The sequence below is a fragment of the Mesoplodon mirus genome, assembly GCF_964341445.2.
Source record: "Mesoplodon mirus genome assembly, chromosome: 18".
Classification (NCBI taxonomy): domain Eukaryota; kingdom Metazoa; phylum Chordata; class Mammalia; order Artiodactyla; family Ziphiidae; genus Mesoplodon; species Mesoplodon mirus.
The window spans coordinates 19,479,039-19,505,488 of NC_138994.1; the positions used below are offsets into that span (position 1 = coordinate 19,479,039).

The 26,450-nt window shown below is 51.4% G+C and overlaps 1 protein-coding gene across 3 annotated transcripts in view; it reads left to right on the top strand.

The window, feature by feature from the left end:
- The window catches only part of SDK2 (sidekick cell adhesion molecule 2), a 261,648-nt gene that overhangs the window by 175,971 nt on the left and 59,227 nt on the right, over window positions 1-26,450 (top strand). For 2 of the 3 annotated variants that reach the window (XM_082604030.1, XM_082604031.1), the window contains exons 6-18: window positions 62-173; window positions 2,141-2,331; window positions 2,459-2,542; window positions 4,388-4,582; window positions 5,108-5,224; window positions 6,836-7,003; window positions 7,919-8,021; window positions 14,885-15,061; window positions 15,407-15,543; window positions 16,490-16,637; window positions 20,399-20,539; window positions 22,177-22,358; window positions 22,899-23,014. In XM_082604030.1, the coding sequence (XP_082460156.1) occupies window positions 62-173; window positions 2,141-2,331; window positions 2,459-2,542; window positions 4,388-4,582; window positions 5,108-5,224; window positions 6,836-7,003; window positions 7,919-8,021; window positions 14,885-15,061; window positions 15,407-15,543; window positions 16,490-16,637; window positions 20,399-20,539; window positions 22,177-22,358; window positions 22,899-23,014 (1,871 nt within the window). The remainder of the gene's footprint in view (window positions 1-61; window positions 174-2,140; window positions 2,332-2,458; window positions 2,543-4,387; window positions 4,583-5,107; window positions 5,225-6,835; window positions 7,004-7,918; window positions 8,022-14,884; window positions 15,062-15,406; window positions 15,544-16,489; window positions 16,638-20,398; window positions 20,540-22,176; window positions 22,359-22,898; window positions 23,015-26,450) is intronic. The other variant, XM_082604032.1, reaches the window with a different exon arrangement.

A 26,450-nucleotide genomic window follows, 5' to 3' on the forward strand; every position in this document is an offset into this window, starting at 1 on the left:
CCTCTAATGGGGGGTGGGATTTCCGGCCTCTGTTCCCAGCTGACACCTGTCCTCTCTCCAGATGTAGGGGGCCCCGCAGACCCCATTGCTCCAACCATCATCATTCCTCCCAAGAACACCAGCGTGGTGGCCGGGACCTCGGAGGTGACCATGGAGTGCGTGGCCAATGCCAGGTGGGCAGTGCCCCTCCCCCACTTTAACTCCAGCAAGCGCTCCTGACCTGTGGGCTCGGAGGAGACCAGTCGGAATTCAGACAGGCCCAGAAGTGTCACGTGAGGACCCATGAAAGAAGATGGGGTATTTAGCCTAGAGGAGGGGTGATAGGTGGGCCGTCAGAGAGCCATCGGATGCAAGCAGGTCCCGCCCGAGAGGAGAGCCCACGCCTCGAGGCATGGCAGCAGTTACGGGGCAGCAGATCCCAGCCCGGGATATTTGGGGCTGGTGGGGGATCCACTCATACTTCCAACGTTCAGAGCAGCCTGGAGAGGGGTGGCTCACCTCTGCCAGCAGTGCCCTCCTCGCGTGCAGGCGTGGGCAAGAGGGAAGCTGTGCTAGGAGACAGGTCACGTGATGGACTTTGCAGGAGGGCAGACCTGGGGTCAGGTGCAAATGCGGCCCCTTCTCAGCCGTGTACGACCCTCACTTCTCTCCCTTGGTCGTGTGTGGACACTGTGCTACGTGCCCTCCCACAAAACCTCCTTTCTTCCAACAGCTACCCACGTAGGTGTCACTACCCTGAAGCCCAGAGAGGGCAAGCAACCTACCCAAGGTCACCCAGCTGACCGATAGCAGAGTTGCAATACAACAAGCCACCACCCCTCGGGCCCATGCTCACTGCCAGGCTCTGGGCCTCAGTGTCCTCAGCTATAAAGTGGGAAATGATGCAGCACCTACCTCGGCAGTGAGGCATGCAGGTAGAATGCTGGAGCCAGCCCGACCTGACACCCCCTAAGTGCTCCAGAAAGATGATGCAATGTGATGGAGTGGGCAGTTAGACCAGTGACCCCAAGGTCACCCCCAGCTGAAGGGTCCCGGACAGCGTGTCTCTGTAGCAGTGCTTCTAAAATTACGCTTCTCAGGGACTTCCCTGGTGATCCAGTGGTAGAGAATCCGCCTTCCAGCGCAGGGGACACAGGTTCGATCCCTGGTCGGGGAACTAAGATTCCCACATGCCGTGGGGCAACTAAGCTCGTGCACCACAACTACTGAGCGCACGCGCCACAACTAGAGAGAGGAAACCCGCATGCCACAACTAGAGAGAAGCCGGCGCGCCATAACGAAAGAGCCCACGTGCCGCAGCCAAAAAAAATTTTTAATACATAAAAGTACACTTCTCAGAACCCAAGTTTCTCACAAGTAAGGGAAAGGCCGCCAGGATGCAACAGAGCACATTAAGGGAGCAGAGAAGAACCTACATAACACCGTTCAGGCCAGGCTGCCCAAACTCACTCGACCACGAAACCCCTTTTTCACGGGACCCCTCTGAGCCCCCGGGGAACTAGCACGGACCCCACTTTGGCAGATCCGCCCTTGGGGATCCATCAGGTGCTAAACAGGAGAGCCGGGCAAACCCCAGCTCAGGGGTCCTTGGGGAGCCGGGGTCAGTGATGGAGGAAAGGGGGCCCAGCTCACACCCTCAGCCCTCTCTCAAAGTTGGGGGTGCGTATGTCCACCTGCCTGCCTTTGTTTCCCCATCTCCAAACTTCGGGTGCTTCTCTCCCATTTCAACTTGTCACTTTCCCTCCCCTTTCACACTTTCCTACCCACTGACTTCTGTGGGATGGGGCGCGGCCCACGGAACAGAGCAGAAGAAAGAGAGATGCGTGGAAAGGATGCTTTTCTGCTCTTGAGAGCCCCCTAGCATGAGTTACCACCAGGACCGGGTCCTGTGTGAATCCATCCACCCTCACCACCACCCCGAGGTGGGCACGGTTGCCCCCATTTCACAGACGAGGAAACTGAGGCCCAGAGCACTGAAGGAACCGCACCAAACAACGGCTTGCACCTAGAAAGTGTCAGGGGCGTGGGCAAACCCAGGCAGCCTGGCCCTGGCCCTGCACTACTTACCATGCCCTGACCTGCCTCTCGGGCCTCTGAAGTCTCTGTGGCTGATGGCCTGCCTCCCTCGCCGCCCCCCCAGGCCCCTGATCAAGCTGCACATCATTTGGAAGAAGGATGGGGTGCTGCTGTCCAGCGGCATCAGCGACTACAGCCGCCGGCTCACCATCCCCAACCCCACGGGCAGCGACGCCGGTTACTACGAGTGTGAGGCCATCCTTCGCAGCAGCAGTACCCCCTCTGTCGTCCGTGGCGCCTACCTGTCTGTGCTGGGTGAGACGGGGTGGGGCTGCTGGGGTCCCCCAAGCATGGCTGGGGCCTACTTAAGGGTGACCCGAACGGTGGCCATACCAACAGGAGCACAGCTCTGACACCCCACCCCCATCCCCCGCTCCTGCAGAACCGCCTCAGTTTGTCAAGGAGCCAGAGAGACACATCACAGCAGAGATGGAGAAAGTGGTGGACGTCCCCTGTCGGGCCAAAGGTAACGCGGTGGTGTGGATGGAGGGGGACAGGGACCCCCGGACCTTCAGCCGCTCCTGTCCCTGACACAGACTTTTCTAAATTCCGCCTCCTTCTCATCACTGAGCAGAGAGTCAGTCTGGCTGTAGGCAGACACCCCAGGAAACAACAGGCCAAATTACCATAATCTCAGGGCTGGAAATCAACCCCGTGTTACCATAACTTGAAGGTTACAAATGAATCCAAATTACCGTAATTTCAGGATAGGTGACAGGCCCAAATTGCCCATAATTTGAGAGTTGTAGACAATGCCAAATTATCGTTATGTCAGAACTGAGTGCACCTCTGCCTGGTGTCTGGGCCATTTGGCTTCATCTCCTCCCACCATTTTTACTTAACCCCGCCTTGTCAGAGTTCTTGCAGACTTTCTACTTTTCCCATCCCCACCCCACCTCCTTCAGGTTCCGCTGAGCTAAAAGGCACCCCGAAACCAGGGTGAAATCTGAGATGATGGGATGATAGGGGAGAGCGTGCATGGCGGGACAGGGTCTGACATTGAACAGAGAGGAGAATGTAGCCCAGGCAGGAGGGAGGGTCCAATGGAGGGGGAGGGGGGATACTGACCCCCATTCTGAGACCATACCAGGGGAAGACAGAGATCCATTCATTTATTGAACAAACGTTTTTGGAGGGCTTATCATGTGCCGATACTGTTCTCGGGGCTGGAGAGACACAGAATGAACCAAACAGCCAAATCCCCACTTTTACAGAACTTAACGTGCCCATGAGGAAGGCAGACAAACCAATAAGCAAATAAAGATAGCGTGTTTCATTTCATCTAAAATGCCATGGGTTGTAAGATGCCGCATTATCTTATGTGCCTCTAAGAAAGAAAAGGGACTGCCAATTAAATTATGACATGCTGTCGATTGTAAGACACGTCCTGATTTGAGCTGTTACAATGTGAAAGAAGGCACTGCTTGGACTGGATGAAATATTAGAGGACGTCAGGGTTGAAAAGTGCTGGGAAGGAAAAACAGGCAGGCTGAGGGGGCTCGGAGCCACGGGGTGGTCTTTCGAACGGGGTTTGGAGACCTTTTCTGTAGAAGTCACATTTGAGCAGAGACGCAGTGGGAGAGGTGAGAGGGCCAGGGGATACCTATGGGAAGAGCATGCCAGGCTGGGGACACAGCTTGGGGAAGGCTGAGGGGTAAGGGGAGCCCCATTCACCTCCCTGTGCTACCTGGTAGGAGGGGGCTTCCAAAGGAACGCTGATTCCATCTGCATGCCCCTTGACACAGGGTTCTCTGGTCACCTGGGTTTGTGAAAGCCCAGATGGAGGTTCCCAGAGCACACAAAAGACTCTGCTAAATATTTCAGAAAAAATATAGCCTGTCCAGTCCAGCCTTTCCAAGCTAAACTAACCCCAGGATCTTTTTTTTTTTTTTTTTTGCGGTACGTGGGCCTCTCACTGTTGTGGCCTCTCCCGTTGCGGAGCTCAGGCTCCGGACACGCAGGCTCAGCAACCATGGCTCACGGGCCCAGCCGCTCCACGGCATGTGGGATCTTCCCGGACTGGGGCATGAACCTGCGTCCCCTGCATCAGCAGGCGGACTCTCAACCACTGCACCACCAGGGAAGCCCCACTTCAGGATCTTTTAAATTTTCTTGGGACGTCTACTTGATGAGAATTTGAGAATTGTCCCTCTGAGAACATCTTTCCCCGCTCCCAAGACCAACAGTGACACCTCTGAGAAGGTTCTAGAAACCAAGACACCCCAGGGACACTCCCCCCTCCGAGGACTTGCTGCCTCAGCCCCTACCTGAGCATCCCTCAGAGGCGGCTGACGGCGCTCATCTCCCACAGGTGTGCCACCACCCTCCATCACCTGGTACAAGGACTCGGCCGTGGTGGAGGTGGGGAGGCTGAGCCGCTTCCGGCAGCGAGGCGACGGGGGCCTGCAGATCAGTGGGCTAGTGCCCGACGACACCGGCATGTTCCAGTGCTTCGCCCGCAACGCGGCCGGCGAGGTGCAGACCTCCACCTATCTGGCCGTCACCAGTGAGTTGACCTTTCCTGTCCTGCACGAGTCCCTCCCGCCCAGGACGCAGCTTTCCTCCAAGCCAGGGGCCTCTTGAGAACAGGATGCTGTGCAGTGCAGAGACAGGATCCCAGAAGGCTGTCCCCCGGGGTCAGTCACTGTTTCTGGCCAGTGACACCTGCTGCTTCTGCAGCCAGCACCATTTTTTCTTTTACAAACCAGAGCCTCGATTTCACATTTGATGAAGGATGAATCCCATTTACCTTGTCATGGAGGGTGTCAGCTGCCCTTGGGGGTCCTCAGTTTCCCCTAAGTGGAGACTTGAGAATCAAGGCAGGGTGGGGACTGGTGTCACCTGGGTCCTTCCACAGGGTAGGTGGTAAGGGGAGCCCCTCGTGGGCCTTCCGGGCTTCTTCCCAATGCTGGGGCCCTGTCAGGACCCCTGCATCCTTCCCTGCAGAGGGACCCACTCCAGCCAGCGGGAGTGGCGGGGCACAACAAGGACCTGGGGTGTGCCTAAGAGGCCTCACTGTCTCCCTTCGCAGGCATCGCCCCCAACATCACCAGGGGCCCCCTGGACAGCACGGTGATTGACGGCATGTCCGTGGTGCTGGCTTGTGAGACTTCGGGGGCTCCCCGGCCGGCCATCACTTGGCAGAAAGGTAGCTGAGACTGATCTGCTTTGGAGGGCGTGGCCACCTGACAAAGTCTAGGGCAGTCCTCAGGGCTCAGTTCTGGAGCCAGCCAGGTGGGGTTTCCCGTGTACGGTTGGGAAGGCTGTGCACTGTACAACCCAAGAGGGTTTCTTTCACACGGCGGTAGGTACCACGTGCCGCCCTGCCGGGCTCAAGACTCAGCTCTACCTCTTGTGAGGCCTGTGACCTTGGAGCCTCAAGGTTCCCATCTGTAAAATGGGGACAGTAGGACACATACCTGGGAGTGGCATGAAAACTAGACGAGAGGATGCTCATGAAGGGCCTGCTCTGTGCCTGGGAAGTCGGGAAGCCCAAACAATGACGGCTGATGTAACATCCCGGTGAAGGTTGTTAGTACAGGCAGGAGGCCATCGCCCCTCCACAGGCAGCTTGCAGGGCTCCAGACACCTGAGCCACCAAAGCCCAAGCTATCTACCTAGGTCCACCCACCCCGCGTGACTCCTCCACGCTCTGCATCGTACACTCACCTTCACAACCCTCCCCGGGGACACACACACATGTACACACACACACACACAAACAGAGTCACTCACTCACACCCCCCCAAGCCTCTGCTCAGATAAACCTTCCCCACAGGACTCACCCAGGCCCTCCCCCAACCCCTCGCTGCTTTATTTTCCCGCCTTCTAATACGCAAGATCATCTGCGCCTTGGTTTTACTTATTGCCTGGCCCCCCACGAGGTCAGGGCTTTCGATTTTGTCCCCTGCTATCTCCCCAGGGCCTAGAACAGAGTCTGACACACAGTAGATACTCCATCCCTATTGAGGGGGGGAGTGTGGGCACACTCAGGCCCAGAAATAAACACACCCACCTCACACGCTCACTTGTTCAGTATGCCCGCACGTGTGTGCAGGGGGACCCGCTCACCCCCAGACTTGCACATGGACAGTCCCCTCTGTACAGACAGGTGGGATTTTCTTTAAAATAGGTACAATCACGGAAACCTGCACTCTCAGACTCACTCACACACGGCGTATCCTGTCTCCCCCTCCCTCCCTCCCTCCCTCCCTCTCCCTCTTTCCAGGCCCCCCTAGGTCCCACTGCAGAGGGAGGTCCGTCCCCGACCAGGGCTGCCCCCACCCCTTGCTGTTCCCACCCATCACTTTCCTCCGCTCCCCTGCAGGTGACTCTCCAGAAGCATCCTTCCACAGGATGCCTGTCACCACTTTGTCAAAGCTCTCTGTCCCCTCCCCCCCAGCCCAGGTGCCAGCTGCCTCCGAGGGCTGTGCCAGGCAGCATCGAGAGACAGTGCTGGCTTCCTGTGGTGAAGGGCAGAGAGAGACATCAGGAGACCCGGCTCTGGGCCACCCGCTCTGTGACCGTGTGCCCTTGTGTCCGTCACCAAGCCAGAAACCATTCTGGTCCCCAGCCCCGCTGCCACCACCATCCCCCCACCGGTGGCCCTTCCAGCCTTTCTAAAGCTGGGAACCTGCCTGAGCTCACCCTGCCCCAGACGGGCCGGGGACGGGTGGGAGTGCCGTCCAGGCCCTTGGCAATGTCAGTGTGCCAGGGCGGCAGCCTGAACCCATGCATCCCCCCAACCGTGTCACCCCAGGGGAGCGCATCCTGGCCAGCGGCTCAGTCCAGCTGCCTCGCTTCACGCTGCTGGAATCCGGCAGCCTGCTCGTCAGCCCCACGCACACCTCCGACGCCGGCACCTACACCTGTCTGGCCACCAACTCTCAGGGGGTCGATGAAGCCTCGGCCGACCTGGTCGTGTGGGGTGAGTGTGAAGGGCGAGCGGGAGCTCCTTCCATGCCTGCGGGTCAGTTGGCGCTGAGCGCGCGCGAGCACCTGCAGCTCCACATCCGGGCGTCTGTCCAGCCGGCACGTCTTACGAGAAGGACCTGGATGGATCAATGCAGAGGACAGGTCACAGGAAGGCCAAGGTCCCGCGGGTGATGCCGTGTGGCCAAGCTGAGAGAAGAGAGAGCTGATGGGCATAGACTTTAGGGCCGAAATCAGCACGCTTTTTCTGTAAAGGGCCAGATAGTAAATATTTTAGGCTTTGTGGGCCAAACAGTCTCTGTCACAGCTCCATGAACTCTTCTGTTTCATCAAGAAAGCAGCTGTAGGTGGTGGTGAATCCAGCAGGTGTGGCTGAGTGCCAGGACGGGGGAATTTACCCAGCCAGGCCCCCAGCTGGGCTTGACCCCAGGCTGTGGTTTGTGACCCCTGCTCTGGGGCAACTTCCCAAGCCCCTTCCCGCCCTCAGATTGTACCCCTTGGGATCTGGTACCACACGTAGGTGTGGGCCGCCCTTCTAGGCTGAGCGCCAGGGGCCTGGTGGGTGATCGGATGCATTAGACCCGGAATCAGACGATCCTGTTTTTACCCTGGCTGGACCACTGGTGTGCTGGGAACACAGCCCTGATCTTCATCCCTTGCATGGGTTTGTGGGAGCAAAATGAAAAGAGCCCCCACCGTGATCGTGGCTTCCAAGAATTCACGTACCGTGGAAGCACATGGTTCTTAACGTTCTGGGACATTCACCACAGCAGACCAGTCCACCCGTAGAATTCAGCCACTCGGGTGCCGTTCACCTGAAGGTCCCCCTCCCCTACACCTGCATCTCACCTGTCTCTGTGGGACCCACCTGTTTCCCTTCCCACCACGCCGTCTCCCTGCTCTCTTTCAGCCCGGACCCGCATCACCAAGCCCCCCCAGGACCAGAGCGTCATCAAGGGAACCCAGGCCTCCATGATGTGCGGAGTGACCCACGACCCCCGAGTGACTGTCAGGTACTCCTTTGGCTGTGGCCCCTTGGAGGCAAAAGGGGAGGGGCAGCTTTAGGGGGTAGCTGGTTGCTGGGCAAGCGTCCACACGGGTAGGTGTGGCCCATGCAGAGCTAGTGCAGGGCTGGGACATGGGGGACACTAGGTAAATGCCTGGCGGACTGACCAGCCTGAGTTGAATTGGGCAGGGTGGGGGGGGAGGGGAAGGGGCTGGGGGGTGAAGAAGTGGAGGAAAGGGAGTGGAGGAGGGCAGAAGGGAAGGGATGAGAAAGAGGCATCTGTCTGGGGAGAGATGGAGGCTCCGGGTTGCTCGGGACCCCCTGCTAGCACCACCCCCCCCAGGCCTTAGACCCTCCGCCCACTGCATGGACAGCAGGGGCGTCTGGGTAAACAGGCGTGGGAGCAGTGACAGGGCTGGGAAGGCAAAGGGTCCTGAGGTGACCCTCAAAGGGACACATGTGAGGGACAGAGGCCCAGCCTGGGGCCACCCCTGCCATCCTCCTCGGGAGCCCAGACCTCGGCAAGCCACTTGGCCTGGAGGGAACCAGGTCCCGCCGTGGAAGGCCCTGGAAAGGTCAGGGAGCAGAGAAGCAGCCAAGAAAGTCACGAAAGCTGGGAGCCCTCCCAGGCTGGGCACAAGGACACTTCCTGGAACTAAAACAGGAACAAAATGGTCCCTTCAGGCTCTCCCTTGAGCTCTGGGATGCTGAGTAAAAAACGTCACTGTTTCCTTAGAAATAAATACTCCCTCCGTGCTGCTTCTCTATTTTATGGGCAATGTCACTGCCAAAGCAACTGGCACGGAGCTGGAGGGCTGGGCACTGATGCCACTTGGAGTAACGGCCCGCTCTGCTCAGGAGGCAGTTGTGTCCTGGGGCCCCACCTGGTGGCCACTGGGTATATGACACTCTGTATGGCCGCGACAAATGGGACCCCGGAAACCAAGGTTGGCGGCAAGGGTACTACAACTTTTTTTTTTTTTTTTTTTTTGCTTTATTTCCCCTTTTTTATTTTATTTTTTATTGAAGTATAGTTGATTTACAATGTTGTGTTAATTACTACTGTACAGCAAAGTGATTCAGTTATACATATGTATGTATATTCTTTTCCACTTTGGTTTATCAGAGGATATTGAACATAGTCCTGTGTGCTACACGGTAGGACCTTGTTGTGTAAAGCCTATGTATAAAAGCTAACGTCTGTAACCACAACCTCCCAGTCCACCCTTCCCCAACCCCCTCCCCCTTGGCAACCACCAGTCTGTTCTCTATGACCGCGATTCTGTTTCTGTTTTGTAGATAAGTTCATTTGTGTCATATTTTAGATTCCACATGTAAGTGATAGCATATGGTATTTGTCTTTCTCTTTCTGAGTTACTTTACTTAGTATGATAATCTTTAGTTGCATCCACATTGCTGCAAATGGCATTATTTTGTTCTTTTTTGTTTGTTTTTTACGGTACGCGGGCCTCTCACTGCTGTGGCCTCTCCCATTGCGGAGCACAGGCTCCGGACACGCAGGCTCAGCGGCCATGGCTCACGGGCCTAGCCACTCCGCAGCATGTGGGATCTTCCCGGACCGGAGCACGAACCCGTGTCCCCTGCATCGGTAGGCGGACTCTCAACCACTGTGCCACCAGGGAAGCCCCCTATTTTGTTCTTTTTTATGGCTAATATTCCGTTGTGTGTATGTATGACATCTTCTTTATCCATTCCTCTGTCAATGGACATCCATGGTTGTTTCTATGTCTTGGCTATTGTGAATAGTGCTGCTATGAACATAGGGGTGCATGTATCTTTTTGAATTATAGTTTTGTCTGGATATATGTCCAGGAGTGGGATTGCTGGTTCATTTGGTAGTTCTGGGTTTAGTTTTCTGAGGAACCTCCATACTGTTTTCCACAGTGGCTGCACCACCTTACGTTCAAGGGTACTAGGCTTTTAGATCCACACCCATTCTCAGAGGATCTGTCTCAGACCTCAGTTGGAGAAACACCTCATTAAACATTAAACATTGGCTCTTTAGGATAATCATCATCAAATGCAAACATGAGCCTTGAAATCACATAGATGTAGTTAGAACATGGCCGACAGATAATCTAGAATATGCTTATCCCAGGGTTTATTAGATTTTTATTAAAAAATTAATATACCAACTGTAAAAATGTCTTCCAGGAGAACCCACATGTTCTCCCCATAGAACACTGCTGTGGGTCTCAGACCCATACCTAGTCGCTATCATTTTAGCATCCATTAACTGAAATTTTTTATTGTAATGAAAAGCTATATTAAGTCAGTAAAACTTTAAAATAAATTGGTATTTTATTAAAATGTTACCTACTAATACTTGGGAAAAACTTGCACATTTTATTCATCCTCTGGACAATTCTTATGAACAAAGAGATTTAGGGACCCTTTGCAATATATCTGCAGGCCCACGTTCAAGTCACTGTTCCAGTTTACTGGGGGGGTCCTCGCCTTAGACTGGAATTACCCATCTAGGACAATCTTTTTTAGATGGGGGAGGGAACAGAACTGGTCCATCAACCCCCCAAACTGGCAAAATCTGTGGCCAAGGCCACCCCGAAATCTCCCACGCATGTCTGGCTTCCATCACCTTGGGGGAGGGGAGCTTCCTGGCAGCCCTCCACGTCCTTGAGGTGAGTCTTAGGGGTGGGGTGGGCCCCAGACTTAAGTAGTTTTTAGAAGTCCCCGAGGTGATTCTGCTGTGCAGCCAGAATTAAAATCCCTGTTCTGGCGGCAGGAAACATACCAGGGGTTCCCTGAGCAGACAGACTGGAAAGGATTTGAACAACCAAATCAGACTAAAGTGGTAGCCACTTAATCCTGGTTACATACATATCCTCAGAATAAAGCTGGGCTCCAGGGGACGCAGGCTGGGCAGGTGTAGGTGGCAGCATGAAAAGCCTCCAAAATTGCTTCTGTTTGGTATCTGAACCCAGATCTAGACTGAATCCGAACAGTCCACCTTGTTAATATGAATCAGTATTGTTACTGTTTTTTCTTGTTATACAGCTAATAGGTCTCCGTTTTAGGAGGACAATATAGAAAATTCAGGTAAACCAAAGACCATGGGGAGGGATGGAGAGAGAGGAAGTAGAAAAGTAGGTTAATCTGTGTTTCCTTTCACTAGAGATAGTAATATTTGGGTGTCATTTGAAAAAACTAGAAACAGTGTTTTACTCTGCTTTTTCCCTTACGAACCTGTTGTGAATCTCGTCCTCTGTCAATTATATGACTGTTCAGTCCTCCACTGTGTGGATGCCACATCATTTGTTACCAGTTCCCTAATGCTGGGTATGTGGATTGTTTCTGAATTTTTGCTAATGTTAAGAAATATCAGGATTCCCTGGTGGCGCGGTGGTTGAGAATCCGCCTGCCGATGCAGGGGACACAGGTTCGTGCCCCGGTCCGGGAAGATCCCACATGCCGCGGGGCGGCTGGGCCTGTGAGCCATGGCCGCTGAGCCTGCGTGTCTGGAGCCTGTGCTCCGCAATGGGAGAGGCCACAACAGTGAGAGGCCCACATACCGCAAAAAAAAAAAAAAAAAAGAAAGAAATATCATTCTGAAATACCTTATAACTAAATATTTTTGCACATCTTTGATTTCCTGAGGACTATAAAATATTATTTAGGGCTTCCCTGGTGGCGCAGTGGTTGAGAGTCCACCTGCCGATGCAGGGGACACGGGTTCGTGCCCCGGTCCGGGAAGATCCCACATGCCGCGGAGCGGCTGAGCCCGTGAGCCATGGCCACTGAGCCCGCACGTCCAGAGCCTGTGCTCCGCAACGGGAGAGGCCACAACAGTGAGAGGCCTGTGTACCGCAAAAAAAAAATATATATATATATATATATATATATATATATAATTTAAAGCTGAAAACCACTCATCAAAATTGTTTAATAGCCAGCTATATCATTACAGATTATTTGGGGAAGTTTTACCCGAAGTTAAATGGATTGATAGGTTCTTTTTTTGTTTTAACATTCTATTATGGACATTTTAAAACATACCCCAAAGAAGAGAATTGTATCCTCAACCCTCCTGTACCCACCTCTCAGCCTCAACAATTACCAGCGTTTAACCCATCTTGTTTCATGTGTCTACCCCCATGCTTTTGTGTGTGTGTGTGTGTGTGTGTGTGTGCGCTGCACCTCGCGGCATGCGGGATCTTAGTTCCCCAACCAGGGGTCAAACCTATGCCCCCTGCAGTGGAAGCACCGAGTCTTAACCACTGGACTGCCAGGGAAGTCCATCCCCACATTTATTTTTTTTAACTGCAAATTTTTTTAAAAAGCCACTTTCAAACGTAATTTCACCATTAAATATGTCATTCCTTACTGAAAAGGACTTTTCTTTAAATATAACAGCCATGTCCCCTGTCACACCTAACACAATGAACAATTCCTTGGTTTCTTCTAATACCAGCTCATATTCCAGTCACCATGATTGTCTCAGGTGTCTTTTTACAGTGGGTTGGTTTAACTCAGGGTCCAAACAAGGTCCACACATTGTGTCTGATTGGTGTGTCTCTTTTATTCTACATGATACCCTCTACCATTCTTTTTATTTTTGTCTTCATTTTTGTTTTCATTTTTGCCTTGTTTTCATGAACTTAATTAGTTGGAGAAACCAGGTTCTGCAGGACGGAGGTCAGTGTGTGTGCATGTGTGTGTGTGTGTCTATTCCGATAAAACTTTATTTACATAAGTAGGCAACAGGCCATAGTTTGCAGAATATCCCTGCTGTAGAATAGTCCACATCTGGGTTTGGCTAGCTGCTTTTTCATGGTGTGGTTCACTTCTTATTCTGTCCCTTGTGTTTCTAATTAGATTCAGGTAACTGATCATTAGATTCAAGTTCAGTAGTTTTGGAACAAACACTTTGCAGGTGGTGATAGATACTTCCTAAAGCACCACATCCTGGGACAAATTATGTCTGCTTGTTATAGGTTGTTTCTTAAGCAGGAGTTACTCTCTGCAGCTACATTTGCTTTTAAGTAAAGTTCTATCCATCCCATCAGTGCTGGCGAGGATGATCCTTTTCTAGCTAAAGAAATGAATTCTCGGTGATTACTTTCGGCAATTTGCAAATATGTATAAAAAGCCTTAACATTTAACTTGTCAATTTACCGCTGAGAATTTATACTCGAGGGAATGATTTAGAAAGTGGCAGATATTTTGCCACAAGGATGTTCATCACAGCATTAGCTATCGTATCAGAAAACAAGGAGCTAAATTGGATGTCCAACGTTACGGGATCAGTTACACTGAAGCACTATGCAGCCAGCGTGAACCATGGTGAGGAAATGTCACGTTAAAAGGAATTTATAATACTGTCTTGGGTGGAAAAAGCAGCTTTAAAATCAGGATGGATGGATAGATAGCTAGGTATTATTTATATTAAAAATATGCTGTATTAGTAGAAATATATAGTGATGGCTAACTTCTATCAATGGCTAACTTCTATCAATCACGTACCATGTTTCTGGCACTACTCCAAGTATTTTATATTAACTCACACAGTCCTGATGGCAACCCTATGAGGTGGGTGGTATTACTTCCCTCATATGACAGATGAGGAAACTGAGGCACAACCAGATTAAATAAATACACCCAGGACCACAACGCTGGTAAGTGACCAGGGCAACATTCGACCCAAGAATCTGACCCCAGAACATAATAGCAATGTGGTAACTGCCCAGGAGAGAAGAGTCTGGAAGGTTTACCCTCAAAAGTGAATCATGATTACCCCTTAGGGGAAAGCTTTTGAGGTTTTTTTTCCTTTTTCCTTTGCTCTTTTCTCATCTGTACTTGCTACTTTTCTGATTTTTTTAAACTTAGGTTAAAAATATTACAGGCTTCGGCTTCCTTGGTGGCGCAGCGGTTGAGAGTCCACCTGCCGATGCAGGGGACACGGGTTCGTGCCCTGGTCCAGGAAGATCCCACATGCCGTGGAGTGGCTGGGCCCGTGAGCCATGGCCGCTGAGCCTGTATGTCCGGAGCCTGTGCTCCGCAACGGGAGAGGCCACAACAGTGAGAGGCCCGCGTACCGAAAAAAAAAAAGAAAATTACAGGCTCGTTCTGCCCAGCCATCTCACGCTCCCTAAACCCAGAGAGTTCTAGGGCCTTGTGATTCAGCCCCATCACCCTGTCCCTTCACTGAGCTACTGATGGGCTATTAGGAAGGCATCCCAGCCCGACCGCATTCCTGCCCTGGTCACCCTGATCGACCTTCCCTGGCGGGTAGCAGCCCAGCATCCTCCCAGGAGCTGGCACCCTGTGTGTGTTGATGACAATTATTGTGTCTCCTCCAGAACAAATCCAGAGCAGATATTTCTCATTGTCAGGCACGGGCATGTGTGTAATTTCTCAAGGCCCCCTTTGTACTGACTGACCAAAGCTAAAGTGATTTTTCTGGATGCCGAAGTTAATTTGTCACAGTGATGCATTGATCTAATGATTCCCTTCATAAAACTAATCCCCACATGTAGTCTACGTGGAGACGTTCATTCTTTTTCCAGCCCTAATCTTTTAACCTCTTTGGAAGAATACCTTTTGTTCACTCTGCGCCGCTTGGTAATGGCTTCTGGCCAAAAGTGACCAGGCTGTGACCTGGACCTGAACTGAAGGTGTGAACGGTGGATAACGATGTGGTCACACTCCTGGACCAAGGGCCCCACCCGCAGGTGTGATGGGCTGCAGGTGCCCCCGCTGTGGCTGGGGGCTTGCCCCCTACCCACCTTTGGAGCTCCCTGCTCCAGACCAGCCCTGGGCTGTGCCCACCCCAGCAGCCCCCCACCCTGCCTTCCCTGCCTCTCTTTACTTAGTGGTCCTTCTTACTCTCAGGTACGTCTGGGAGAAGGATGGGGCCACGCTGAGCATGGAGGGCAACCCCCGCATTCGTCTGGACAGAAACGGCTCCCTGCACATCTCGCAGACGTGGTCCGGGGACATCGGCACCTACACCTGCCGGGTGCTCTCAGCCGGAGGCAACGACTCTCGCAGTGCCCACCTGCGTGTGAGGTGAGGGCAGCCTGCCCAGGCTCCGGGGTAAAGAGGTGCAGGCAGCAAAGGGAAGGCTGCGTCTAGGCAGGCCACCAGGCGAGGTGTGACCTGAGCCCGCCCACCTCACCCCAGCATCCTCCAGGCCTTCGCCGGCTCAGTTCGGCCCCTGTCAAGGGCGGGGAGTCTGGGTTATGGCTTTGGACAGGTGGGCTCCAAAGCCAGTGCACAGAATCTCCAGCTAGATGGCCCCGAAGGCTGGGTTCGGGGGCTAAGCACCAGATATCATGGGAGCTCAGACTGAGTCCTGGGTGTCACCTGATTCTAGACCTCACGGGGGGGCCCCGCCACACCTGTCTCCTCCAGGCAGCTGCCTCATGCCCCTGAGCACCCAGTGGCGATTCTCAGCGCTGCAGAGAGAAGGGCCATCAACCTGACGTGGGCCAAGCCCTTTGACGGCAACAGCCCACTGATCCGCTACGTCCTGGAGATGTCAGAGAACAGTAAGGCTGCTCGCACCCCCTCCACCGACCGCAGCCAGGGCGACCCCACTTCTGTGCCTTTGAGCCAACCCTCTGGACAGCCCAGCTCCCTCATCTGTAAAATGAGCCACGGCATCCTGCAGTCGTGTGACAATTGAACGAGATAACGCACAGGCTGGACTTGGGACCTGCCACCCAGAAGCCTCTAAGACACTGGCCATTAGTTTTTTGTTTGTTTTTTGTTGGGTTTTTTTATTATTGTTAATTTATTTATTTATATATATATTTTTGGCTGTGTTGGGTCTTCGTTGCTGCGCGCGGGCTTTCTCTAGTTGTGGCGAGCGGGGGCTACTCTTCGTTGCGGTGCGCGGGCTTCTCATTGCGGTGGCTTCTCCTGTTGCGGAGCACGGGCTCTAGGAGCGTGGGCTTCTGTAGTTGCGGCTCTCGGGCTCTAGAGCGCAGGCTCAGTAGTTGTGGCCACGGGCTTAGTTGCTCCACGGCAAGGGGGGTCTTCCCGGACCAGGGATCAAACCCGTGTCCCCTGCATTGGCAGGTGGATTCTTAACCACTGTGCCATCAGGGAAGTCCCTGGCCGTTAGTTTTTTTTTTTTTAATTTTTATCCTCCATCCCCAAGCCATGAACTCCAAAATTAGCAGGCATCATTTGAGTGGTGTTTCAAATACAGTTTGCTAGAGCTCATCAATTTGAGAAAAATCAAAAAAGATAGAAAAGACAAATGCCTCTCAGTTCCCATGAGCCCTTGCTCCCTCCCCAGGACCCCCCAACCCCCTGGGACATGGGGGCTAAGGGGACCCAGAAAAATGACATGACCAGCCTCTACTGGACCAAGCTGGGGAGGTACTACCCTGCCAGCCCAAACAAGGCTGGACCCCTGCTGGGAATGGGGGGGGAAGAAGCGTGCGCCCCCAAGATGCCTACCTCAGCCTCCACACTCTGTCCCTGTAGATGCCCCCTGGACGGTGCTTCTGGCCAGTGTGGACCCCGAGGCCACCTCGGTGATGGTCAAAGGCTTGGTTCCCGCACGTTCCTACCAGTTCCGTCTTTGTGCCGTCAACGACGTGGGGAAAGGACAGTTCAGCAAGGAAACAGAGAGGTGAGGGGAGTGGGGTGGGTGTCAGGGGCTCCAACGGTGGGTGTCAGGGGCTCCACTCACTAACCCAGTTGAGTTGCCCCTCTCACTGGGGGCCATGCAAGTTCCAAGACTTAACCCCATTCTGCTCTACATCCCCATGGGTTGCCATCATTGTTAAACGCACGTGAATTTCCAAAGACATCTGGGATCTACATGGATCTCTGTATGCAATGCCTTGCATGCTGCCAGACCCCATGAAGCCTCCAACAAAGCTTTTCTTAAAATGTTGAATGTTTAATAAAAACAGCAGTTCATACGTTTTAATACTCACTTGTGTAGGAGGCGCGTTCTAGCCACCTAGACCCCCATAGAACAAGCAGCCTCCTCTAGTGAGAAAGAAGACATCAGGTCAGAATGATAGTGACACCAATCCCATGCCCCAAAGCTGTGTGCTTTGCTCTTTATTTTTTTATGTGTATTTTTATTTTTTCCAGATTTATTGAGATATCGTTGACTTGTAAGATTATGTAAGTTTCAGGTGTACAATGCGTTGATTTGACACACTCCTCTATGGCAAAATGATTACCCCCATGGTGTTAGCTGACACCTTCATCCTGTCACATAATTACCGTTTCTTTTTGTGGTGAGAACATTTGAGATCAACGTTCTTAGTAACCTTCAAGTATATAATACAGTATTCTTAGGTATAATCACCATGCTGTATATTCCATCACCAGAACTTGTTATTCTTATAACTGGAAATTTAGCCTTTTGACTAACATCTTCCCCAGCCCCCCACCTCCTCTGTTTCTCTGAGTTCACCTCCTTTAGATTGCACATATAAGTGAGATCTACAGTATCTCTCTTTCTCTGTCTGACTTATTTCACTTAGCATAAAACCCTGCGGGTCCATCCATGTTTTTGCAAATGACAGAATTTCTTTCTGTCTCATGGCTGGAAAATATTTCATTGTATAGCTAGGTTACATCTTCTTTATCCATTTATTTGTTGACGGACACTTAGGCTGTTTCCGTATCTTGGCTATTGTGAATAATGCTGCCGTAAACATGGGGGTGCAGATATGTCTTCGAGATCCTGTTTCCATTTCTTTGGGGTGAATATATACCCAGAAGTGGAGTAGCTGGATCACATGGTAGTTCTGTTTTCAGTTTGGGGGGGAACCCCCATACTGTTTCCCATAGTCCCTGTACCAATTTTTACTCCCACCAACAGTGCATGAAGGGTCCCTTTTATCCACATCCTCACCAACACTTGTTATTTGTTGTCTTTTTGATAATAGCCATCTGATGGGTGTAAGGTAATATCTCACTGTGGGTTTTTTTGTTTTTTTTTTTTGCGGTACGCGGGCCTCTCACTGTTGTGGCCTCTCCCGTTGCGGAGCACAGGCTCCGGACGCGCAGGCTCAGCGGCCATGGCTCACGGGCCCAGCCGCTCCGCGGCATGTGGGATCTTCCCGGACCGGGGCACGAACCCATGTCCCCTGCATCGGCAGGTGGACTCTCAACCACTGCGCCACCAGGGAGGCCCCTCACTGTGGTTTTGATTTGCATTTCCCTGCTGGTTAGTGACGTTGAGCACCTTTTCATTGACCTGTTGGCCACTTTTATGTCTTTTTTGGAAAAATGTCTATGCAGCTCATTTGCCCATTTTTTGATCAGATTATTTAGTTTTTTGCTGTTGAGTTGTATGAGTTCTTTATATATTTTGGATATTAACCCCTTATCAGATATATGGTTTGCAGATATTTTCTCCCATTCCATTATGTTGCCTTTTCATTTTGTCCTTTCTTCTTCTGTGGAGAAGCTTTTTAGTTTGATATAGTCCCGCTTTTATTTATTTTTGCTTTTGTTGCTCATCCTTTTGGTGTCATATCCAGGAAATTACTGCCAAGACCAACATCAAGGAGCTTTTCTCTTATGTTTTATTCTAGGAGTTTTATAGTTTCAGGTCTTAAGTTTGCTTTAATCCATTTCGAGTTCACTTTTGGGAGTGGTGTAAAATAGAGGCCTGGTTACCTTCTTCTGCATATGGTTATCCAGTTTTCCCAACATCATTTATTGAAGAGACTATCCTTTTCCCATTGAGAAGAGTTAATATTGTTAAAATGTCCATATCGCCCAAAGCTATCCATTGATTCGATGCAATCCCTATCACAATTCCAACGGCATTTTTCACAGAAATAGTAAAAAAAATTCTAAAATTTGTATAGAGCCACAAAACACCCCAAATAGCCAAAGCAATCCTGAGAACAAAGAACAAAGCCAGAGGCACCACACTTCCTGATTCCCAACTATACTACAAAGTCATAGTAAACCAAAACAGTATGCTACTCATAAAAATAGACACATAGGGAATTCCCTGGTAGTCCAGTGGTTAGGACTCAGCACTTTCATTGCTGTGTCCCGGGTTCAATCCCTGGTTGGTGAACTGAGATCCTGCAAGCTGCATGATGCAACCAAAAAAAAAAAAAAAAAAAATAGACACATAGACCAATGGAACAGAATGGAGAGTCCAGAAATAATAGCAAATAGAAATAGCAAACAGTACTTGCTAAGGGAGCCAAGAATGCGCTTTGCTCTTTAAAAGATGCAGACCCCCCACTGGGTTAAATCAATCATTGTGGTTTCCCCACAGTTCCAATAAGCTTGAATCCCTCTGGCTTTTACCAGGGGGATGCCACAGAGGCTGTGACACTCTAACAGGAGGGAGAAGTGACAGCTAACAGCCTGGCATGGAGAGCGGTTATAGGAGAATTTATTCATTCACTGTTTACTGAGCACCTACTATGTGCCAGGCCATGTTTGGACCACGAGAAGTGGTGCAGGGGAAAAAAATGGACATAGCCCGAATCCTTCAGAGCTATGAAATCCCAATAATAAGAGGCCTCAAAGTGTAGGGAAACCATCCTATAACTTCTCCAGTCCTTCAGGCTTCCCTGTGTAATGCTGATTCATCTTCCTAATGAATCGTCCTGAGTCAGCAAGGAAAAGGTTAAATTACCCTCACTTTAGGCTTTACAAAGCCGTGGGAGGGTGCAGGATGTTTTGGAAAAGCTATCAATCAGGAAACAAAAACATAAACAAAACGGGAAAGATATCCATCAAAAATAATCAACTTTTGTTATTAATGGATGCATGTCAGTTATGTGAAAAATACAGAAGTGGAATGCTGTGTCCCCTGGCCATGCCAGAGAAAGAAATGCAGTAGCACTGGGCTTCGGGGGGTGGGGGGATGCTCAAGCTCTCACGCATTCACCACACCACCCCTACCCGGCCTGGCCCACCCCTGCCTGGGCTCAGCTGGTTCGTAAAGGAAGCGCGGTTCAAGTTCACCACCGGCTGGTAACTGGGAGGTGTGTATTTGACACACCTGCTTCTAAAATACTTGAATACTCATGACGTCATCAACCCCGACAGCAGCTTCTTTTGACAAATGGGAAACCAAGGCCTGTGTCCCTCAACCACACAGAAAATACACGTATCTGGTGCTTTACAGTGTTTTAAAAAGACTTCCATATACATTGTGTCATTCGAGCTTCAACCACTCATAAAGCAGGCAAGTGGACTCTATGATACTGCTTTTACAGGTAAAGAAGCAAGCTCAGAGAAGTTAAGTGACTAGCCCAAAAGCACACAGCAATTGTGCAGAGTCATCCAGGGACAGAGCAGGGTGGGGCCTCTTCATATCCCATTAAACTCCTGTATTTACCGTGGAGACTAGGAGTGAAAAGCCCTTCCCATTCTTGGTGTTTTCCTATCCAGGGTCTCCCTTCCTGAGGAGCCCCCCACGGCCCCTCCCCAGAATGTCATCGCCAGCGGCCGGACCAACCAGTCCATCATGATCCAGTGGCAGCCACCTCCCGAGAGCCACCAGAATGGCATCCTTAAGGGCTACATCATCAGGTAGGCGTCCACACCAGGGAAAGGAGGGGCCGCCCAGACTCAAGAGGAAAGAGATGAGGGAGGGTCAGGGAGTAGATTGGAAAACAGAGCAGATTCATGGCAGGTCCTTCTTCATCAACAAGGACCAGGCAACAAGAAATGCCTACACTACAGTAGGAAGGATTGAAGTTAGACATCTAAAAGAACTTCCAGCAGTGAGAGCCTTGGAAACCAATAGAAATGGTTAGAGAGGAGATACAGTGAAGCCTCCTTAAGGCTGTATGGATGACAAGTCTGCCAGATGTCAGGGCTACATAGGAATAGGGCTACACGGAGACACATAACTATCCAGGGGACCAACCACCTGGGAAACCAAGAATATTCTAGCAATCCAGATTTCCCCAGGACAGACAATGAGTGGACGAATTACTAGGCCAAGAACTGGTTAAAAAGTGGAAGTCCTGTCTTTGGTCCCTACTGCCAAGTGAAGCCCAGTTATATAGCCTTTTATTTTTACATTTGACTGTGGGTGCTTTACTGGTAACCTGAAAGTGTATTATTAAGTTGTTACTAAAATTTGGTATTCATAAAAGAAAATTAGCCGGCTACTTGAAACTTCTGAGAACTTGTGTCAATATCTGAACTCTGGCTGGTTGCAAGATGCTAGGCAACTTCACATGTCTCTTTCCTGAATGTGCACACTCACAGCACTGGAATTGCCAAATTTTGGAAGCAGTTACTGTTGGTTTGGCTGCTCCATTATCGGTTAATTTCATAGTGGGCTTTTTGGTGAATCCTAAAGGGTAGTGGTTCTCAAAGTGTGGTCCCTGGACCAGCAATATCAGCATCACTTGAGAACTTGATAGGAATGCAAATTCTCAAGTCCTACCCCTGACCTAGGAAATGAGAAACTTTGGGGTAAGCCCAGCAATCTGTGTTTCAACAGGCTTTTCAGGTGTCTTTAATGCACACTAAGGCTTTGAGAACCACTGCTGTGGGGTTTCATGAAGCATCAAAATAATTTGGGGCCTCTGATTTCCCAGTAGTTAGACACTAAAGTATGTGCGCATCGTTGTTCTCCTATGAGCTATCCATCCTCCAAAATTTGCCTGTACATATCCCATTTCTTTATTACCCTGCATTCTTTTTTCCAGTGGAAGGTGGAACTTGGTAGAGTATGTAGCCTCAGGTTTTTTTCTTTCCACCTCAGTGAATGGCTGTCAAAAGAGGGAGCCATTCTCCCAGAAGGAGAAAGAAAATTAGCTCAACCTTTGAAGACCAGTCTCTGATCAGCGACCCCTCAAAGCTAGACCATTGAGATCTTCCCAGGAACTCTCAGCATCTCTGGCTAGCCATCCTACCAATGTCCTCCTCCCCCATCAAAAAGAAGAGTCCAGACACATCCCCCGGACTTGTGTTATCCCGTGGGGTAGCTGCTGGTCACTTGCAGCCATTTAACTTAATAAAAAAGTAAATTAAATGACAAACGTAGTTCCTCAGTTACATTAAGCACGTTTCAGGTGCCCCAAAACCACAAGTGCCAGCAGGTCCCATGTTGGACAGCATGGATGTGGGTTTCCACCATCCCAGACAGCTTCCTGGGCACGAGGACAAGCAGGCTGACTCCAACCCATGGCATCCTGGCTTTCTCCCCTCAGGTACTGCCTGGCCGGGCTGCCTGTTGGGTACCAGTTTAAGAACATAACAGATGCTGATGTCAACAACCTGCTGCTGGAGGACCTCATCATCTGGACCAACTATGAGATCGAGGTGGCCGCCTACAACAGCGCCGGACTGGGCGTCTACAGCAGCAAAGTCACCGAGTGGACACTGCAGGGAGGTGGGTGGGGACAGTGGCCGTGGAGGAGCTGGTGCCTCCCCCTCTCCGTGCCTGATGGGTCTTGACTGTCCAGTCCTGACGGCCTCAAACATGTCACCTGTTTTATCCAGTCCCAGGCTGTCGCCTGCTGTGCTCAGCTACCCTGTAGGGTGGGAGGACGGAGGGAAAGATGAAGAGGTCGGGGTGGATGTGATGAAGGCAGAGGCTTCGGGGGTACAGGGCCCTTCTGCAAAGTCTCCCATTAACTGGATCATGAAACAGCTTGCATTTAGCGTTGTACCTAAAAAACCACCCTGAGCATTTTCAGATCCATCACGTTTATTTGTGGGTACCCTGTGAAATGGGCCAGACCGGTTTTATTAAGCCCAAACTGATCTACAGAAAGAGGGCATCTGAAGTCTCCATAGCAGCAGGGGAGGAGCTGGGGGGAAGGGTGTAAAGCAGTGTCTGCAGACCTCATGTGTTTTCTCTGCTTAACCGGGCCAGACAGTCAGACTGTGCCCCCTCCACGCACACCCCTACCTCTCTGCTCTCCTCCAGTCCCCACGGTACCCCCGGGCAACGTGCACGCAGAAGCCACCAACTCCACGACCATCCGCTTCACCTGGACTGCCCCCAGCCCCCAGTTCATCAACGGCATCAACCAGGGCTACAAGGTACATAAGGCCTCTCCTCGCCCCGAGAGGAAGCCTGGAGATTCTCGGAAGGAGGACGCAGGCCGCAGAGGCGGGGAGAAGGCGAGGAAGGGGGAGGAGGGAGTCCCCGCTCTGACTCTGAATCATTGGTTCAAGCCAAGCAGAGGACACATGATCAAGGCAAGGGGCATGCGGGCTTGCCCCAGGTCCACGTCCAGGCCGCGGGGAGTACGGACACTGACCTGTCCGTGACCTCCCAGTGCAGGAAGCAGTCAGTCTCGGTGAGCCTGCCTTGTAAACAAAACCAGGTTTGCTTCAGGCTCAGGATCCCCACACAGCCATGGCCCCATCAGAAGAATCCAGAACGGGGCTTCCCTGGTGACGCAGTGGTTGAGAGTCCGCCTGCCGATGCAGGGGACACGGGTTCGTGCCCCGGTCCGGGAAGATCCCACATGCCGCGGAGCGGCTGGGCCCGTGAGCCATGGCCGCTCAGCCTGCGCGTCCGGAGCCTGTGCTCTGCAATGGGAGAGGCCACAAGAGTGAGAGGCCCGTGTACCGCAAAAAAAAAAAAGAAAAGAAAAATCCAGAACGCACTTCTTACCCCCAAGCCATGGGCTAGTGGGCACTCTGCAGGGTCATCTGTCCTCGGACTGTACTTGACCTTACACAGTGGGTTTAAGGGCAGAACTAGGACTCAGAGAGCTTAGATCAAAGTCCTGGCTCTGCCTCTGGCCCGGACCCGGGACAAGTCCTATCAACCGTCTGAGCATCCTTCCTTCAATAAGTGTTTATTGAGCCCGACCATAGGCACTATTCTGGCTGCTGGGGAACCAAGAGACATCCTGTTTCCTCATTTGCACACGAAGATGATGATCATTTCTGTTCCTTAGGATTGCATGAGGATTACATGAGAATATTTGTAATTTTTTGAGCAGAATGACAAGCACATAACAAGCATTCAGAAAACGGTTGCGATAGTAGGAGAAATGGATTCGTTGCTCAGGCTGCCCTCACAAAGTATCACAGACTGGGCGGCTTAAACAGCAGAAATGTATTTCCTCACAGTTCTGGGGGCCCGAAGTCCAAGATCAAGGTGTTGATAGGGCTGGTTCCTTTTGAGGCGTCTCTTCTTGGCACGTAGACGGCCGCCTTCTCTGTGTCCTCACGCGTCTTCCCTGTGTGTCTGTGTCCAGATTTCCGCTTCTTAGAAGGACGCCAGCTCTATTGGATGAGGGCCCACACTAAGGACCTCATTTTAACTTAATTACCTCTTTAAAGGCTATCTCCAAACACAGTCACATTCTGAGGTCCTGGGCGTTAGGGCTTCCACATAAAACTTGGAGGGGAATCAATTCCGCCATAACAAAAAGCGTCAGTAGCGGTGGTGATGGTGACGGTAGTAAATTTGCTATAACTGGAGCTGGGCTGTAAGTCAGGACTTCTCCACCATCCCCTTCTGGCAGCCACTCCTGGGTCTCTCCTCTCACCCTACAAAGAGCACGGAGCTGACCTTCCCTAAGAGAATGGGGGATGGCAGATTACAGAGTGTGTGGTCCACGCCGTGTTTTACAGCTTCGCCCCAGCTGAGTGGGGCGGGTGGGAGGAGGCAGTGGGCTCCCTCCAGATGTGAGAGGCATGTCACCAGGAAGCCAGCCATGAAGGGCAGGGAAACGCAGGCTCTGGTGGCCTCGAGGTGACCGCAGATACTTCCAGAAGATTCCCACACCACCCGTGTGTGACAACAAGGACCATTTCTAGGACTAGCAGCCTTAGCCTTTGTTGCTGCAAGGTGGAGATGGCTGGACAGGAAGGGGCTGAGATTAAATCACCAAGAGAATTTTCTGCTGGTGTTTCAAGTAAAGGAGGGAGGGTCCAGATCCCGATACACCCCAGCCGCAGCCATCTCGCTTCCAGGAAAGTGCATCACTGAGGCCGAGCGGGGCCCTCCTGGACCAGGGCTGTAGCTGCTCGCTGGTAGTGCCGGCTGGCTGGAGAAACCTCCTAATTGGGACTCTGGGGGGAGGCAGTGGAGGGAAGAGGGAGGTTTGCATCATGCAGAGGAGCTGAGCTGGGAACAGTTAGCTTCTTGCTGCCGATTCTAAGTTTCCTTCCACTTTGGGGAGGCCTGGACTGCAAACTTCTAAGGCAAGTGGCTCCCAGAGGGCCAAGGAGACCAGCTTAGTGGCCGGGACAATTAGGGCAACAACCCATTATGACCCAGAGCCAGAGGAAGCTGCAGAAGCCCACCTGATTCCCAGGTGCAGTCTGTGCCCAGCACCCCATAACTGCTCCAAGAAAGTCGGCAGAAATGAATTGTCCAGATAGCTTGAGCATAGAAACTAGTGCGTAAGAAGAGCTCACGCTTACAGGGCAGTTTCTACATGCCAGGCAGGATGCCTGGGCTTCCCTCACATTCTTGTCTCATGCAAGCTGCACAAGAACCCTAAGAAGGAAGGCTTGTTATCATCACCCCATTTTACAGAGGAGGAAACTGAGGCATGAGGGCAAGTGACTTGTTCACAGTCAGAGTAACTGCAAAGCTTGGCTTCAAACTCCAGAGCCCGCACCTTGTCTTGCATTAAAAAGAAAGTGTTGTATGATTTAATGGTAAAATAATAACTATAACTTGAATTTTTCTAAGTATAAATGGGTACAAGTAGGGATTTTGTTTCTTGCTCCTTTGGCCTTCAGTATCACAGGGAGGAAAAAAAAGCAGTGTTTGTCCCTTCCATCCTTCCAGTGAGAAGGGACCTTTTTTTCCCCTTTGAATTGTGAACAATTTCAAACATCTACAAAAGTAGTGAGGAGACTAAGATGACTTGATAAAACCATAATGCACCCTGGCTTCGACAGTTACCAACTCATGGCCCAACGTGTTCCCTCTATTTTCCAGCCCTCTGCTTCTCCCCTAGAATATTTGTAAGGAAATCCCAGGTATTGTATCCTTTCATCCATAAATATTTCTGCAGAGAAATATTATAGATAAAGTCTCTACTTAAAACCTAAACATAATAACCACATTCTCATTACACTGCCTTAAAATATCAACAGTCCCCTTAATAGCATCAGATACCCGGTCAGCGTTCAAATTTCCCCAGTTGCCACATCATTTTTTTTTTTTTTTTTTTTTTTTTTTTTTGCTGTACGCGGGCCTCTCACTGTTGCGGCCTCTCCCGTTGCGGAGCACAGGCTCCGGACGCGCAGGCTCAGCGGCCATGGTTCACGGGCCCAGCCGCTCCGCGGCATGTGGGATCCTCCCAGACCGGGGCACGAACCCGCGTCCCCTGCATCGGCAGGCGGACTCTCAACCACTGCGCCACCAGGGAAGACCCACGTCATTTCTTTTACTGGTTGGTTTATTTGCCTCGGGGTCCAAATGAGAGCCACACAACTGCAATTGGTTGAAGTTTTCTAGGTCTCAGTTGATCTACAGATTCTCTCCTTTCTCTCTCTCACT